The 19,203-nt window shown below is 40.5% G+C and overlaps 1 protein-coding gene across 1 annotated transcript in view; it reads right to left on the bottom strand.

The window, feature by feature from the left end:
- The window catches only part of ascc3 (activating signal cointegrator 1 complex subunit 3), a 96,742-nt gene that overhangs the window by 3,920 nt on the left and 73,619 nt on the right, over positions 1-19,203 (bottom strand). Inside the window, exons 27-39 of the mRNA XM_058648080.1 lie at positions 18,643-18,809; positions 18,284-18,429; positions 16,350-16,470; positions 15,791-15,933; positions 13,908-14,045; positions 13,422-13,542; positions 13,083-13,215; positions 12,336-12,461; positions 9,091-9,202; positions 8,865-8,999; positions 4,716-4,940; positions 2,868-3,019; positions 1,787-1,937 (exon numbers count right to left, since the gene is read on the bottom strand). Of these exons, the coding sequence (XP_058504063.1) occupies positions 1,787-1,937; positions 2,868-3,019; positions 4,716-4,940; positions 8,865-8,999; positions 9,091-9,202; positions 12,336-12,461; positions 13,083-13,215; positions 13,422-13,542; positions 13,908-14,045; positions 15,791-15,933; positions 16,350-16,470; positions 18,284-18,429; positions 18,643-18,809 (1,870 nt within the window). The remainder of the gene's footprint in view (positions 1-1,786; positions 1,938-2,867; positions 3,020-4,715; positions 4,941-8,864; positions 9,000-9,090; positions 9,203-12,335; positions 12,462-13,082; positions 13,216-13,421; positions 13,543-13,907; positions 14,046-15,790; positions 15,934-16,349; positions 16,471-18,283; positions 18,430-18,642; positions 18,810-19,203) is intronic.

Raw genomic sequence — 19,203 nt, 5'->3', positions numbered from 1 at the left:
TCAGGAAAGAAGGTCAGGAAATATAAATGACAGTTTTAAGAGGACAGGTTGTTATAAATAGACAAATCCATCAGCCAGAGTAAAGGGAGTCTCCTGTTTGATAAATTCTTAATTCATTCTAATAGACACTTTTTTGGTCTTAGGTTCCCCTTATGTGTTTATATCCAGAATCTGAGAGACAGTTGGTTCAACCCATAAAGCCCCAACGCAAAGAGACAAAGATAAAGGCACAGAGAGAATAAAGTGAGTGGAAGAGGATGTGTGTGTGTGTGCACTGCAGTGCGCTAAAGGCCGGGAAGATAGGAACCTCTCAGATTCACCCTGCAGAGGCTATTTATATGAGGATTACTCTCCTAGAGCAAATCAGACAGGAGCACCGCTGCACATCTAATTATTTAATTAGACAGCCTGCCATACTGTGGGGGGGCGGGGGCAGTGGGGGAGTAAAGGTGGGGAAGAAGGAAAGCAGGGACACTGATTGGGTGAGGCCACGGGGCCTGCTGAAGTGCCCGGACACTCTCATTACTGCTGCAATTAGCACTTAAATTGGTGCTGTAAACCCTATCAAAGGAGCTCTAATTGTGTATGTGATGTGTAATGTGTGTGATATGCATAAAGCAGGTGTTGGAATAGGTCCATCCTGAGGATTATTTGTTTATGTTCAAATTCCCAAGTGATCACATCGAACGTCCGCACTCCAAACACATGCCTCGTGTCTGTTTTTGATGATGACAAAATGCAATTCTATTGTTTACCGGCCACAAAGCAGCAAAACAATAGCTGTACATCACAGTGTATATGATGGAGAAATCATAGCAGTGAAGGACTCCAGGGTGAAAGGCAAACCACATGCCAAACAGGTTTGTTGCCCCCCGCAATAAATCTATATAGGCTTTTAACTTCATTTATAACCTAATGATCGTGTTTGGTGGGGGGCGGGTATTTGTTCACCGACAACCTAACCTCATGAGAAGAGAGGACAACCTCTTCTGTCAGTTCTGGCTCCTGATTGGATTAAGTGTTGTACCACTCTGGAAAACTTTCTCTTAGATTTACGGTCAGACTTAGAAACCCATGTCAATAAACTATTTACAGTATTTTGACAAAAGGATTTTGTCAAGCTTTAAAAAACAAAAGAAGTTTTTAATGACATTTCTAAATCCTTGAATGTCTCTTTTTAGTTTATTTGAGATTTCATAGACCCATCCAAACCTTGTGTGCACCAGCCTCAGTGATCAATCAATTCACTTGCTGTTACAGGTGTTCCCTCTCTGTGCCCCAGATGGCGGCTGCTCTTGCATAATGTAACTTTATTGATCAGATACAACAGTCAGCAACTCAAACTGCCGGAATCAGGCCAACCAAGTTCAACAGTGATGCTGAAGTGAGGTCAGTTAAGAAAATACTTTAGATGACATCGAACATCAGCGTTCAACTCTGATGTTAGTCATTTCAAATTTGGTGTGTCTGTTATAGGGACAGCACTTTTAGTACAGGGAGCCGGAGATGTGATCTTGAGGAATATATGCCATTTTGCCATGTTTAAATTTAGCAAGTGGTACCATAGCAGTCGGAAGCTGTGGTCAATAGAAAGTTTTTACCGTAGAAACCACCGTTTAGTGTGGCTATATGCATCAAGACCAACTTTGAATGTGTATGCCTGCACTTACAACTGTCCATTTGTGATTGGATAACCAAAACTTCACGTTAATGCTAGGAATGACAGAGCGTCAAAGACATAATTCATTTCTAAGGACACAGAGTGTGGCAATATTTGTAATCTTACCTGAGAAATCTGATGTGAATGAAACTCTTGGCTGACAATACCACCAAAAATACTTTCTTTTCCGTTGCAGACGGCAATCAGTTCAGGAAGTCCTTCAATGGGTCCGTTGTAGCCTCCTACATTCCTCTTATCCTTCATGTTTGCCCATTTCCTATTGAGTGTCATTGGAGAAGACAGAAAGGACATTCTTGGTCATAAGGCAACACACAATTTGGACAAAATTATTTCATGGTAAAGGCCTTTAAGATGCATTTTTTTGTGTGCAATTTATGAGCATGTTATTGTTCAAGTCAGTGCGAGCTTTCACATCAGTGATGGACAATTTCCCTGAGTGATGATGTGGCTTTTACTCAGACCAAGGTCAGTTTATTTTAGATGAATGAATATAATGAGCATCTCCTCAAATCTTCAAACTGTCTCACAGAAGCAGTGCAGTGGTTTGCATCTACTGTACTATCTTCTTTTATTTTTATTAAGTAAAATTCACACCAACTCATCATTGCGAGATGGTGACTACATAATTAATGACTTCATTTTTCTGGGGCGTATCCTAATCGTGTCACTCTTAACACCAACAGGATGGACGCATCAAAATTCACCTCTGAATTACTCACAATGTGTTTTTTGTGCAAAGCTCTGGAAATCTTTTGCTGTGTGCATGGAAAGAATAGTCCAGTTTGCTGTGAACACATGACCTCACCTTATATGTGTCGTTTTGCATGTGTGTGGGATGTTTTCAAAATGCAACTAATGATGTTTACCGAGTTCTACACCTATATGTGGGAACAATTAGAAACTGTTAATCAGAGTGACACGCCAGCTAGAAAGGGTGCATACAAATTAGATTCCCATTTGCCATTAAAGTAGCTTTAAAGCTAGAAAGTTTAACACACAGCGACTTTTAAATTGTATGAAGAGGCTGTTCAGATTTTAATGATGCATGACGAGACGCAGTGTTTGATAATTACTTGTAAACCGAGGACAAGAACAGGGCAGATTAGTCATCTACTACAGCGAGCTATTAAGTGACTATATGGGCATTACAGCTGCATTACACCTGTGGTGTAGAGATGTTTTGTACCTGAACAGATAAAGGTCTTGTTGTTCCACATGAGGCAGTGTCAGTAACGAGGAGTCATGGAGCCAACGGCCCTGGATGATCATCTGTATCAAGTTGCAGATACTGATGGCTGTAACGGCCCAGCCTTCGTTTGCAGCGACATCCAACATTGCCTGTGGGAAGAAACAGTAGAAAGGATAGAATTCAAGACACAATAATTGTGCAGTTTATCGCATCTCCACCTACATTGTCCCAGGGGTGTTTTGGACTTTCAAGCATTAAATCCATCTGCCAAGTTTTCTAAAACAATAAGGGTAAAACCGAAGACTCCCGAGTCCATACTCGAGGATAATAGCAAATCCTGACCACTGTACACAGGGGAGTGCAGGTTAATGGAAACTGTTCTGGCAGACTGCTCAAGTGGATTTAAAGGAGCAACTTTTGGTTTGGCATTTTTTGGTTCATGCAATAACAGCCAGGATTTCTTTGGTGCTAATCCAACATTTACATTACACATTCAGTATTTCCGCCATCTTGAAGAGCTATAGGCCATTTTTACATGTTCCTGCAAGAAAATGTCAAAATGGCTACCATGCAAGGAGCAGGAAAAGCAGAGGTGTTATTGATCATTTTAATGATGCCTTGATTAGTTCATGCAACTCGGGACACTGTGACAGTGAACCAGCATGCACCCTATTCAGGAATCCAGCCATCATTATTCAGATTGTTAAAACCTATTATTGACCAACTGTTATATAGCAAATATTTCCATATAATTTGTAAACAGCACCCATATATTATAAAAAGATTGATTTTTCATGAATCTCATAATTCATTGCCCAGTTAAAAGTGTCCATTTAAAAAGGTGGAAATGGGCAGACCGTGAGGACTGATTGTCATGTCAGCTAAAATGGTGTCAGGGGACAGCAACAGTCACGGGTTGTGTTCACTTTATGTCCACTGTAAGTACCAATAAAAGTATACATTCTTCCAATAAAAACAAGCATAAAGAAAACTAAAGAGCAGAACCATTTCAGTAAATGGTAGCAGGAGGACACCAGTGAAGTAACCACATTCATGAGCCATGCAATATCGCTGCCAGATATACAGCATGGAAAATCACAAGCACATGTACGCACACACACACACACACACACAAACACACACGTGGGGGGGGGGGGGGGGGGGGGGGCACACACTCGGAGCTGTGGACAATGGTTTACAGACATACAGACATGGTCCTAACTTCAAACGGTAAAGAAAATAAGTAAACACCGTTCAGCAGCTCACACTGTAGATCAACAGAACAATATGCATGGAAATGTTTTGATTGATGAAGTCAGTATTCTTGACTGTGACTGACACTGAATTGTCTGTTTTCAAAGGCCGAGCATCTTGCCACTTTTACATTTGAACAGCGAGCGGTAGAGCCACACGGTCGGAAATATGACGCTTTGCACATAGCACCCATTACCACCATATTATTTATGAGATGGACCAGTAAGTACAACTACAAATCACCTACTGATGTTTAACATTCCCCTTCCAATGTCTATTCATCTACAACGCCGCACTGCCTCACAAGATGTGCTTTCTTTTCATGCGCTGCACATAATTCAAATCTACATAATATATTCCTCTTTTTCCATTTTACATAATGTTTCCATCGTTTATTGACTCAGCTACTATTTTGGCTTTGGTGGCATTTTACGCTTAACTTGCTCCACTATTCAATTAAAACGCTTGAGGTCTGAATAAAAAAGGGACATTTCATGATGGCAAAAATCAAATGACTCAGTGAGCTCCAGGATGCTTAAAGCTGTATTTATTATTTTAGAACACTGTTCATTAGCTGCATAGCAATCCTACCTGACAGATTCGGATGGCGTTGTCCAGTACTGTCTTGGTATCGGTGTTGTAGTCGCTGCATGGTAGCTGGGCGTGGCTGAAGTGGGCCTGCAGCAGCAGGTGGGTCTTGGTGTGGGCACTGTCATAGGAGTGGGGGTTGACCTGCACTGGGAGCTGCTGGGCCAACTGGCTGTTGAGCTGATCCTCATTGTGTCGTACGGGCAACTCGGCGTACTCCTCTGCATCCTGAGAAACGGAGATAAAAAGGTGAAACAAAGGTAAAACTGTAATTGTATGCTACCAGCTGCATCTCACCACTCATCTGATTTTTCCTCTGCTTGAAAAATCAGCTTTCCCTATCCCTAAAAAGTTTAAATTCTTCAAATTATTAAAAAAAAAAAAATAATCTATGTGGGTACAATGATAATGATAGACCATCAGTCTCTTCCTTGTGTTGGAGGCCAAAAGTTCAGCCTTGTTTGTAATTGCTATACAGAGTGATGCATAGACACGTGTGGCTCCTTTCTCTAATTCACTCCAGTTCAGCTATGGCTAATGTACGCCTGTCTACAGGCTGTGCTGGAGGCATTTGTCACAGCCTTCCCCCCAAAGGCTTGGACTGTTAAGACTCCATACATCATTGACCAAAGCCAGTTTCAAAAGATAGGACCTGGAAAAAAAAAAGGACGTGTGCTGGGTGGGGGCCGGGGCATGAAGTAAGAAAAAGAATCATCTCGGAATGATTTATCTTTCAGTGCTTTTGTGTCTGCATATGGATGTGCTGGAGAGACGGTCTATAGATCTCTACACCGACACAGCCAACAATTCTACACTGCCTGACGTTATATGATAGCACCATTTATAAAGAAAGAAGAGGTAGATGGAGAAGAAGGAGCTTTGACGCAGCAATAGCCCTGCAAAGAGAAATGAAAGAGAAAGCAAATACAGCTGAAACAAATAGCTTTACTGCTCATTCCAGAAAAGCTGATTAAACTGGTTTTAGTTGATTTCAAAATAATATCCATTTGTTCTTGGACCTTGTTCCCACAACCTAAAATCATACATTTTCTCTGTGGACTTTGGTGAGGGAAGCGAGGAAAAAAGTCGGAAGCCCTCCCAATATATTAATAAACACGACCAATTATTTCATTCCGACCACATGGAATGATTGGCTGGTGTAACTGTCACTAACTGGAACATGGGGGAGGAGTTTGGAATATAATGGTTGCATTATTTTTATTTTTTTTTAAATTAGCCTGCTATTGGTTACTTTCTTACTTTAAGTCCCAAGAAAAATCAAAACTGGAACTTTGTGTTGTGGCAGATGCATCTTTTTGCTTCAATGATTCTATGACTTGATTGAAATCTACCGATGACAACCTAAATTGACTGAAATGAATTGCCGTCCTTCTGATTTTGGGAGGCAGACAAGGTCAATATCAAACCGGGTTGGTTGTTCAATTTCCTCCTCTACTCTGAGTGCTTAAGTATCCCTGAGCAAGACACGGAAGACCAAATAGCACGTGGCAGCTGTGCTGGCAGCATGTGAACTGGTGAATGGTAATGGTCTACATAAACACACACCATTTATCATTCACTGTATATGGACAACACTGCACATTAGAACAGACCTGAGGCAAACGTCCCTGTGGAGATTACATACAGCAGATGTACAACACCAAAAAATTGTGCAAAAAGTGAAAAGATTGCTAACATATTCTGAAGCCGCTGCTTATGACAATAGGTTTGACTGCCCGGTTTGACAAAGAAACTTGTGTGAGGAGTGGGAGGGAGGTGGTGGTGCAGCGAGGCGTGGGTGTTGCTCATTAGTGGCCACGCTGCAACAATTAGGAGGAACTGGAGGAGCATGCCAGTGCTTTGTACCTAATAGAGGGGGAGTGGACGGGGCGGCGGGGTGACTGGCCTATTGTATCACAGCTTGTTGGGGAGGGAAGCAGCCAACCATGGCATGCCTCGGTCTGCCTCCAACGACATGTGTGCAAAGGAGAGCGATGGTAACCATCTCAGAGTCAATTCCCCCTCCATATGTTAGCATCATTACTGGAGTCAGGTTCAACCACTGGTTTTAAAAAAAAAAAAAACAACACACAATAATAAAAAAGCATCAGCTAAAAAAACAATTATTATAAGTGTTTCCTTTCCATTGACATACCTGAGGATGAGGATTCTCCCCTCTCCCTCTCTTACTTTAACAACCACAAGGCTACACCATGTGTGTGAAAGCACAGAGACACAGGCACATCCTTCAGATCTCAACTGTGAACTTTTACAGTGAAGCAGCGCACAAGTCTTTTTTAAGACGTGTTCAATTTTTAGCTCTGCATTTGATTCTGGATTTGCATCAACACGCACACCATGACCCCTGATCAATGAAGACATGTGGCATTTATTTCGTTTAAACAACTGCAGACCCACTGCAGTTTTACCAAAAAAAATGACTCAATTCATGAAAACCTGATGTTTAGACTCAGTCATAGACTTAGACCCCGTTCAGACTTGGTATTAACATCCGTCCTCAGAGACTTGCATTTGTTTAAAATTCTGAGCTGCAAAAACAAATTCTGTCCTCTGGTTTTGTCTGTGGTAGTTTCACCCTTTTTTTTACTCTGATCAGATAATTTCAATTCAAACTTTATTGAAGACTCACAAGAAGGTGTATATCACCAGCAATTAGTGCTCATACTTAAACTTACTTGCAGTAATACTAGCACAATATTAACAATGACCACAATATCATTTATTTTTTTCTAATGATTAACACTTTCCCTCTCTCCCCCTCCCCCTTTCAATCTGTCACACAAACACACAATGAGGACACATCTGCACAATCAGACTTGTTAAAAACATAATTTTGAGCAACGACTTTAATCTGTATTTGAATTAAGGGTGTGGTCAGTCACCACAGCCGATCATATGTGGTCACAGAAGACTCATCTGGGACGCATGTTAATGCCAGGTGTGAACAGTCCTTAAAAGAAGATGAATTGCACCAAGAATCACCACAGACATATATATATGCCCATTAGAAGCAGGGGTGAAAAGGAGCATGTCATCAACCTCCCTAAGTGAAGACGTGTGAAACTACAATGTCTCGTGTTGACCCAACCAATCAGGACACAGAATGAGGGTGACCTTGCTGCTGGGATGCCAAGGGTCAATAAGACAAAAAAGAAGAGGGTGACAGATCCAACTAAAGCTCCAGAATAAGGAGAGATAATGAATCTCAGACAAAGGTGCTAATTTGATAGCAGTGAGCAAAGCATGGGTGTCCGATGTATCCTGTATTTACATGTGCCAAAAAAGATAAAACAGGCATATCTTCTACTAATGATCAGATATGCTCAGCAAATTTCTTCAGCGTTGTAAGAAAGAAAGAAAGAAAGAAAGAAAGAAAGAAAGAAGAAAGATGAAATGTTACCAAAGCATCAAAGTATAAAGTGGTTCCAAACAATCAACAATAAAATATCTTGTTTATGTCCAACACAATCAATATTTGGAGTATTGCATTAAAAATAAGTGTAATTTTATTTTTTCATTTACACTTGTAACTGGTGTTTTTTGCAGATATTTAATTGGAAGTTTGTTTGTGAGAGGCAGATCTGTTTAATTGCTTGACTCTCACTTAGCACATGTGCACCTCTGTATCCATAAAAGTTTAATGATGTCTCACACCACGAGTAAAAAAACTGCAAAAAAAAAAAAAAAAAAGATATTTTGCAACACCGACTGTATACACGAAGCAATGGCACATACTAACTGAAATTAGATGAAGGATTTACCCATAAATTTTGATCAAAATAAACAAACCCTCCCAACAGGAACGGGTCATTCTTATCATTTATATCACTGATCTGATATGACAACACAGGTCTGGCTTTGGTTTTACGTCTGGATCTAAATTTGCACATGAGTCACAGTGACTAACTTTATACGTGAGCTTGACTAATTATCCCAAACTATGAGATACTGCTGCATCTCAACACACAGTCCTTAACACAAACAGGTACAAATTCTTTGTAGATCTGTATGAATCAAATCACAAGTATCAGTGAAGGATAGATGCATCATAAAAGCCTTGCTGTTGATGACATGGATGTAGTAAGTGGTCGCAGAACAACAGTAGCTGTACGTTCACAGTGCAGAACTCACCGTCAGAATGGAGAGCAGCTCTTCTACGGACAGCTCAGCCTTCAGCCGCTCTTTAAACATGCGGATGGTCTGGTGCCTCAGGTAGTAATAGGAGGAAATGCGACCATAGGTCAACGGCTCAATGGTCCGATCGTCCTGGCGTATTAATAGAAACAAAGAATTTAAAGTCATGCTGAAAATAATCTGTCATTTTACGGACTACGATGAAATGTAAAATGCAACACACCTCTTTAATCTCAATGCAATAAGAACACTCCAGGTCCCGCAGGCTCCTCTCCACCAGGTTGGAGAGGAATTTGTTGATGGACTCGTGGCTTATGTCCTCAAGGCTGTAATAACTGTAACACCACAACAAACAGAGTATGATTTAAAATAAATAAACCACTTTATGTCAGAATACAGGAGTTTTTCTTTAGTTAACCTTACTGTAACTCAGTTTAACATCTGTTGTGCTACATGATTTAGGAGTGCTTTTATCTTCTGTCCAACATTAATGGCAAACCACCATGACGCCACCAATTGGTTTTTGAGGCCATAAGTTTCATATTTTGTGGAGTCAAAAGTATTATCTTTGGAAAAGTGGAAGGGAAGTGGGCCTGACCGAGAGCTCACCCACTGCACGTCCACATACACCTGCAACTGAACACCTGAACCAAACCCTAGTTTATGACTCAAAATGTGTTTATTACTGTCATTAAGCTTCTATTGCCAACTGTTTTGACAGGATATCGATGTGCTTCGCTTTGCCACTTCTCTGCTATGACCAGTTCAGAGTTCCATCATTACTTTGAAGAACCATACTGTGTTGGTGATAAAAAATAGAACGCTGCCTGATCAGGAATCTCAATCTCAAGTTTGATACTATTCAGTTGAACAGAAATGAAGAAGATTAACAGTTTCATGATGAATATAACAATCATACTTGAAAGAAATAACCACCAAAGTTTCCCCAGTGAGATTACCGATAATACTGACTGCTTACCGACCTGCAGGTTGCATACTACCTACAAATGTTCATCAAGCAGATTTTTCCATTTTCCTATTTGTATATAAGAGTATATAATGTTTTGGCACTGCTTCATCTACACATACCGTAGGTTAGAAACACTGATTTACTACAGAAGGAAAGTACTAACTGTAAAGAAAATGGCACGGCCCTTGCCAGCAAATGACTCCCAGGTTAGACCATTATTACCTGCAATAAGACAACCAATGGCCAAAATGGGTTCCATGCTCAGCTCTGCTAAGAGTTACCATATGAGACTCTGCAGACATGCAGGCAATCTTCATTAGCTTATAATGCCAATATGTGTGCATGATGTGTACAGGTCAAACAAAACAGCGAAAGAAACCAGGCACACATTCATTAACGCCGGTAGAAACAGATGCTCAAAATCCGAAAAGGGATGGAATTTGTGAATTTAACGTAAGCAATGTAAAATACTGGTTCTCATATTTGAATTCCTATGAGGAATTCCTAGTTCCTGTTCCTGGAAATGCAGCTTTTGAAATCAGTAACAATGACGCCCAAATAAACGAGTGAACACAAGGAGGATGAATATGAGATACACGTCACTTTGTTTAGTTATCTGCATAATGCATGCTAACCAGAGCCCTGTGAAAAATAGCCAAGCCCTCGTATTATTAACACAAATGTATTCACATTCGTCATACAGAATCATTACTTGTGCAGTGAGCAGCAGGGAGGAGAAATCGCAGCCACACTGATGGGCTCAGAGCAGCAGGTGACGGCCATATTTATTGTGCATTTAATGTTAAGTATTTCTTGAATTCCCTTAGCTCCACATGTTAACAGCCCATGATTCTCAGCACTGAATGTTTTTATTACCGAACACATTTCACAGGTCTTTACTGGTGGCAACGCCTATCCTGATTAAGTTATGGCCATTAGCATCATCACCATTAGGCCCCTGATGGTGGAGGGAGTCCGTCTGCAGATTTTTATGACACCCATGGGAGCCGGGGCGTGTTTGTGTGCACCTTTGTGTCTTTGTGTGTGTGTGATGTGGGGATCAAAGCCTGGGAGTAGTAGTGATAGATTAGCTGTACATACATAAAACACACTTGCAGGGAGACGCAGTGTTCGGGAATCAGAACATTAAGGGGAATAGTTTATATCTGATATCATTCCATGGGCTGATATATATCGTTGATCAAAGAATGGAACCAAAATCTCTTGAATAAGCGCAAGGATTGCAGTGAAAAGAGCAACCCTGCTTGTAACAAATACTTTTTCATCTGTGCATATTCATCTCTTTTAATTTGTTTGTTTCCCAATCCCTAAACCAAATCTGAATTGTGATTAAAGACCCATTAAGTTTAGCGAGTGAGTTACAAAATAACTAAAACGCAAAGATTTGATCCAGACAGGAAATTCACATGAAAATGAAGCAAGCTCAGTAACGTCTCATGAGAAAACTCCTAATTTCTACATTGCTGTGAAAGACACATTCTCACTCTCGCGTTAAAGACGTCCTTTTCCATCACAAAAGAGCACATGTGTTGTTGCAATGAACGTTATGATGTTTGTCATTTTGACGAACAGCAGCTTAATTTTTCCCCCCCGGCATCTGTCTTTGCCAATAAAAAAACGCCAAGATCAAATGATTGATAACAAAAAAAATCCATCTGGGAACCAGAATGGGCTTTCAAAACCCAATCCTATTTATGTTAAAAAATGTACTTTAGTAATTAATTATTAAGGATTTTCGATGACAACTTAGACAAGGCCTGTTCAGACAAAGGCAGCTGCTCTGTCAGACTGAGAGAAAATGTTAATCTCTACATAATCGGCATTCATTAACTCAAGTAATAATTAACAAGTAATAACTTCAAGTACTTGAATTAGGTATTGCTAGATAATCTATTTCCAATATCCATTATAATAGGCAAATATCAATATTGAAGAGAGAAAACTTATTCAATTAAGTTTGTAAAACTAGTAGTGCTACTTTTGAGGCTTTTTATCCATTTAAACTTATAGCAGTGTCTTACTTACTTTTCAAAGGAATGACGTTTAAAACAGGGCATTCTGTAAGTATGGTCTGTGCCAGCCATAACACAGCCATAAATAACGTTGAAGACTTCCCACCAATACAGTGCGAGACGAACACTAAATCTTTGTTGTCGTTCTGCTGAAAATTGGCCCAGCTTGAAACCAAATGATCAATATCTGGGTTCACATACCTGCATCGGTATAATCCCACAATCCAGCCTGAGTCAAGGGCCTGACAGGTAAATGTGGGCTGACAGCCGTGCAAATACCAACAGGCTGGAATGTTCTAGAATGGTCTGTGTCTACACAGCAGATGTTTGACTCTGGAACACAAACCCTCCTCGGAGCAGTTCTGTGAGCGCAGGCCGGGAATGTGCGCGTGCAACTGTGTGCTTCCACGAAGTGCTGCCATTAGTAGTGATATGTGGTGTGAATATGAGGGTGTGTTTCCTAACCTGGGGTTCATCACCAGCCGTCTAAAGAAGTACGTCCAGGTGATGTAGTCCATTGCATCCTGCTTGGATGAGATGGTTCCTGCTGCAATCTCAGCATTCAGATGGTCTGACAGCACACTGAGGAGGCTGAGGATAAACAGAGACACATTTACACACAACATCTTATTTATAATAGACTGGATTCTGATCTGGATTCTGATTCTTACATCTCAGAACAGTGCTGTTATGCTGTGCAAAAGACAGATGTAGAATAGGTGGAATTTGTGATTAGCCATTAGTATGGTCTCTCTTACTTGAATATGGTAAAAATGGTATGCATGTATATGCCCAATTCAGCTGTAACTGCAGATTGAAACAATAGCAGACTTATTGGGAATCTGAATCTATCCTTGGCCTCGCTCACTCAAACTAACAGACTGTTAAAATATGAAGTAACTGATGCCAGACAAGGTATAAATATGGCCTCAGTGGCCATCTGGGCATAACACTAACAAGAATTAAAAAACAAAACAAAAAAAGTTAAATCATTACTTCTCACAATGCTACAGTGAGGACACACACACATGCCTGAGAGCCACAGCAGTACATCGAGATAGGTGTGATGTACAGCTAGTATTCTTATTACACTAATTAGATAGGAATACTATAACATCCGTCAGTGTTGTATAAAAGGCCGCTGGGCTTTGACATAAAAGAAAACAGAGGTAGAAATCCAAGTGACCCAGAAAATCCACACGTGACACTTACCTGGATTCAACAGGGAACGGCTCATAGAGGAACTTCTTGTAGAAATCCTTCTTGATGTCATGCACGAGAATGACTGCTTTGCCTTGGTCGTCAAACTGAGGTCGACCCGCTCGCCCCATCATCTGCAGAACATCTACACAGACAAAAGACTGTCACTGTCACCATGTTTATTCTACAGCTCGATTTGCAGCTAAACCAGCAATGTAAAAATGTGTTGGTTCAGTTTTCTACAAAAAATACAACTTTACTTTATTCAAAGGGACATTTATTATACATGTATGGTGTCGACTGTTACGGACAATTGAAACAAAGTATCACTTATAAGACCTTACTGTGTACCTGTAATGGGGTAATCCACGTAGCGTTTGGTTTTGCCATCAAAGTATTCAGTTCCCTTCACGACCACCAGGTGAGCGGGGAAGTTCACTCCCCAGGCCAGAGTACTGGTTGCAATCAAAACCTGGGAAAAGAGAGGAGAGCTGACTACACTGATACTAAGTGGAGGAAATTCAACCCACATTTAATAAATGACAAATTTACAAGGTGTGAAAATGATACAGAATGTAACAATTATGCAATTAAAATTGCATAAGCATCATATGCGTCATTGGAAATATGGGTATAATTAGAATATACATTGTGAACCAATGGTACATTCTTCTCAATTGTTTGCTGTTTTCTGTCCAGCAAAAATAAATTGTAATGTGTTTTCTGGATCTGCAGGACTTCACTCTTGTATGTATGAACTCCTCTGATAACCAGGGTGACCTATGTTGTGAAAGGCAGGTGTTCAGTGCAGGTGAGCTGTTCAGGGTGAAGATGTACCTGGATCTTGCAGTTGACGAACAGCTCCTCCACCGTTTTCCGGTCTCTTTCATGTAGACCTGCGTGATGCATGCCAATCCCGAAGGCCAGCGTTAACTTCAGGTTGGAATCTCTAACTGTGGCGATAATAGCCTCAATCTACAGACCAACCAGAGTAGATCAACATCAGACACAAATCCAGTCGCAACCAGTCGATAGAGAGTCATCACATACTACACATAATGGAGGTGGACCTCCCAATCCATGATGCAGTAAACCTGTAAAATAGCTCCTAGTTCCACTTCCACTTCCATTAAGAAATATAAACTGAGATGAAACACAACTGAAAATTTGATGCTACTTAAAGAAATTCTTCATTTTGAGGGGGAAAAAAATAATTTGCTCTATTGCCAAAAGTTTGACAGACATTCATTCTCAAGTCAATGCTGTACATCAAACTACAGCCAGCATCTTGGAAACATCTTAAAAAGTCCAACTTGAGCCCAGCATTGGCCAAAAGCTGACAGAATCCAACTACCAGCAACTTCAAACATACAAATTCACATGTTTGTTTAATCCACACAGTGTGAAAAAAAAAAAATTGGATTACATATTGGCTGGGGGAATTAAGTGTCCTCAAGTTAAGAGGACACATCATCATAAGGAGTGTGCTAAGGTTGGCCAAAAAAGTGAATATAAGTCAGAAACTGAATTTAAACCACTGCTATTTGATTAATAACATTGTTCTCACTATCAGAGCTGAAAGCCATGTGATTGTTTGTTTACCATGCTGTTTTTATTAGACACAAAGACGCAGGAACAGCTCCATCTGCAAAGTTACTCAGTTACAGATATGGAGATGATATGCAAGTCTCAGCTCCGGCTTCAGCTGCACATCTTGTAATAAAAAAGATGCAATGTCTTCAAGCCAACATAAACAGGCTCTGGGATATAAGAAACACATATACTGTACTATCATCTGCCTGTGCAACAGTAAAACTATCATACATACACACAATTATTGTCAAATCTGTATTTCAGTTTACATTTTAATTTCGTATATATATATATTAAACTGTGCAAAATGTATCTTTAAAAGTCCCAACAGATCGATTTAAAATGAAGATGTAGTCAGAAAATGGAAGAGTGAAAATCCCGCCCAGAGAGAAGAACCTGGGGTGCTTGAGGCAGCAGCAGAGGGAAGAAAGAGCTGTCAGAGAGGGGATTCTGGGCAGGAGTTGACCCCTGATGAGAGTTAAGCAGCAATCACCAGAAGCCTGTCAGTCAAACAGCAGGAGGCAGAGCTGCTACACGGGGCCAACACAGAGAAGCAGCAGGCTGCAGCATATATCAACAGAACACACACAGCGGCTGCAGGCTCCGCACATGCATAGAGAAAGTGGGGCCTGTGCTTTAAGATGGCACATATTTGATATATTAGTTCAAATCAGAGAAGGTCAAGATTAAAGTCAATGCCAAGAAGATGAAGTTAATTTTCCACATGCGTTTAGCAATGTTTGTGTATTTTATTCTGGGACAGTGGCTGCCTTTTTTACTAAAGGTTTCAGAGTACAATGAACAGGTAACTAATTTGACTGCATTTATAACCCTGTGGCAATGCTTTAACTATGTAAAGCTTTACCACATTGTTTATTTTTATTACATGAATGTAATGGAAAGTATTTTGTATGGGGGAAAACCATCTTATACTGACTTGTCACACAGACTTAAAAACAGTCCCTTAAGACAGCTATGTTCCCAAAAAAAATGCTTTAATTCTTTCCTCATGCTAAGTTTATCCTCAGAACGGTGCCAAAAGAAAGGTGTTCATTTTACGATTATGTGAATCCGTACGCTGTGGCTGATCTTCTTACACTTGCTGTCAAGACTCAACATGAGTATACCTCTCTCTCGTCCTGGTGCAGCCACTGTTTGGGGTTGTCCTCTGTGGCCAGGTAGGCAATAAGGTCCAGGGCAGTCAGTCGAGTTTGCCGGCGCGATGAGACAAATATCAGCACTGGCTTGGCAGGAGAATGGCTGCGTATCGCTGTAAATAAAAGTTCAAAATATGTATAACATATACCTAAGTTTCACTTTCTCTGTGAAAATGTCAACGCTATTTATTTAACCAATAAATGTGGCTAATTGACATAAATCATGATTTAGTACAGACTTACATTCTATAAATGCGAACATAGTGCATTCAGTGCTGTTTAACAATAAATAACTTTATTTATCCAAGGTTGATGGGTGCATGTGTTTTTAATCTAAATGCTAACCCTGCCATTTTGCTTCGAGTTCTTTTTGTAGCAAAACAAACATGGCCAACCCTTAAGAAAGTACTGTCAAATTAAGGTTCCAGCGTTCCTACCTACAACCAGCAGCATAAGAAGCCGGCAATAAATAAGATGCACACCTGTCTGAGCGTGTAAACCATGTGTTCGTGTGGACGTGGAGCCGTACCTTGGAAGGTGGGCTTGTTCATGCTGGCCATGCGGGGGCAGTAGTGTTGTCCTGGGAAACCCTGGATGTGAACTTCCAGCGGTACGGGGCGAACAGACGGACGGAAGTTAAACAAACCCACCTGTTACACGCAGAAGGGGGGGGGGCAGACAAAGACAAAAGAGGAGAGGAGATTTAATGTGAGCAGCTGGCAACACGAAGCCCCATCTGGCTGTAATGTGAACTGTCAGTGAAGCACAGAGCAGCACATCACTGCTGGACTCGGCTGTGCTCTTTTTTTAACCTTTGCTGTGTCTGCTACATTTATTGGTTCTATTAGGTGTAAAAAGAGCAGAACTGAGCCCACTGTGCTGTACATGGTGCGTTACATATTTGTTATGAGTTGTGTGGAGGGCTGCTGCATGACCACAGTCATCTTAAAACCCTGGCTAATTGATTGTGGATCTACAAATGTAGCAGCTCAGGCCCTGAGAAGCAGCTGGCCACTTAGATTTACAGAGGGATGCCAGGCAGTCCCGTTTGCCAGCACGATCCTTCTACAGCTGTGGCAGCAAAGCACAAATAAATGTTCTTTAAATATTCCGAGATGATGTTGTTGAGAGATATTATGAGAATTTCAAGACATTATGACCAGTAGCATTGTCTCAAAAGGCAACAAATTAACTGAGAGCGTAATCATTATTTAAGCTTTTTGTGGAGACTTAGTGATCTACTTTGATGTTCTGCGTATGTGTCCAAATTCTCTTTCGGGTAGAAACTAATCATCAGTTGCATGCCCCTGCAGTTTCAGTCTTCACATTTTTTTCCTCGACTCAGATAACATGTGCATGCCGACTTAAAAGGAATTTAATGTTCAAGAGGCCAAGACATGTTTTGTGAGGCCACCGTGACCTTGAGGTTTGATCTTTCACAACCAAAATTTAAGCAGTTAATCGATGGGTCCAAGTGAACATTTGTGCCACATTTGGAAGGATTCCCTTTCAAGTGTGCTGGTGTGATTTCGTTTCTCACACACACACAAGTCGTGATTGAGTGTTTGAAAGAAAAGCACACAACACATCTGGATATCGGATGCGTGCAACATCAATACTAAGTATGTATATGTGTACGTTGAAATAAGTACAAGTTGTTCTGAGGAGTGCAGTGCAGGAAGGTCATGGAGAAGGTTCATCATCTACAGTTGATGTCTGTGTTCACCAAAATTGGATTTGAATTCTGATTCGGATATTGAAATGTGTACAAGCGGACAGTCTGGGCTGGGCTTAACTCATTGTTAACATGTGTTTGAGTCACTGAACTTAGAAAGCTTTAATCCTTACGGCAAATCCTGGAAGAAGAAAGCAATTACTAACATATGATGTTAAGAATGGTCTTTAGAACTCTTCTTTGATGCATTTTTCAACATTGGCATACACAATCCTTCATTTAAGTGTGTAAATGAACAGTTTTGTTCTTAAAATTATTTAAGTTAGCTGCATTTTGATGCATCGGTCTACTTCAAGTTGATGAGCCAACTCGTCCTTGTATATTGCTTTTAAAACATCAGCATGACATCCAATTACAGACTGTCCACAATTATAGGAGGAGAAACTACGACTTGACCACAGCGATCCGTTTATCGTAGTTGTCATTATTATTATAATATACATTTGATCAGATACAAAGAGGGAGACAACATAAGGACCACAAAACAATGGAGTTGGACACAAATTTCTGGACAGCTTGAAAGCAGCATTGCTCTCGGTACACAAAGCCAATCTGACAATTCCTGAAGCCAGGGAGCTTATGAACATGATGCCTCCCTTAAGGCCAAAACACGCAAGGTCAGAAGGTTACAAAGAACAAACTGAAGCATTAAAACACAAAACAAATAGACATTATAATGCTCAAATATTTCAAGCAAAACTAAATTTCTTGCCAGGGTGAATACAGACCTGTCCAATTCCCAACCAGTCAGCGAGGTCCCTAGCATTGGCCAGAGCTGTGGACAGACCGACTACTCGCACAGACTTAGAGGTGTGAGAGGAGATGAAGTTGGTCCTGGACACAATGACCTCCAACACAGGACCTCTGTCTTCACCTGTAAACAGACACATGTCCAATCAGAATGTTTGTGGAACGGACGCAGTTTTCACAGTGTAACACATTTTTACTTTAATCTGAGAGGGAAACTGATATTATGAAATGCAAAAATGATTAATTAGACATTAAGATAATGTGCTTGTTAGTGAAATAAGTACATGTTTAATAGGTCTATATTCTATTTTAATACAGGTTTGTAGTGAACTGTTACCCAGAAGGTGAATCTCGTCTATGATGAGAATGGCTACTTTCTGAACGTAGCTTCGATTCTGCCAGCTTCTGCTCACTCCATCCCACTTCTCTGGAGTGGTGACAATGAGGTCGGCCTGTGCGATGGATTTCATATCCGGGGTCACGTCACCAGTCAGTTCCACCACTCTACAAACACACACACACACACACACACACAAAATTGTATGAAAGAAAAATCTTCATTATCATCTTCATGGTTTCTTCATTTTTTGTTTAAGTCGCAGCCATCATTGTAATGATATACTTAAATACATAAGCTTCTCAAAACCCAACCAGACCTACAAATAATTCACAAATTATGCAGGTACTTGCAACAAGGCAAAAAGCAAGTAATTCCAGAGGGATCCACTCCCAAGTTAAAGCTGATTATATTACTCCATAATAATGACAATTTTTATGAGAGGCTCCATAAATTCTCATAAATTCTACCATCAGCTGTAATCAAGACGGTCGGAAACCTCATAATGAGGACAAATGGAAATCATTTGCTTTGAAGTTTTTAATTTCTTCATAATCAAAA

Source organism: Solea solea, chromosome 13 (assembly GCF_958295425.1).
Source record: "Solea solea chromosome 13, fSolSol10.1, whole genome shotgun sequence".
NCBI classification, from domain to species: domain Eukaryota; kingdom Metazoa; phylum Chordata; class Actinopteri; order Pleuronectiformes; family Soleidae; genus Solea; species Solea solea.
Note: the sequence above shows the minus strand (reverse complement) of the source record. Positions and strands in the feature narration are given on the sequence as shown.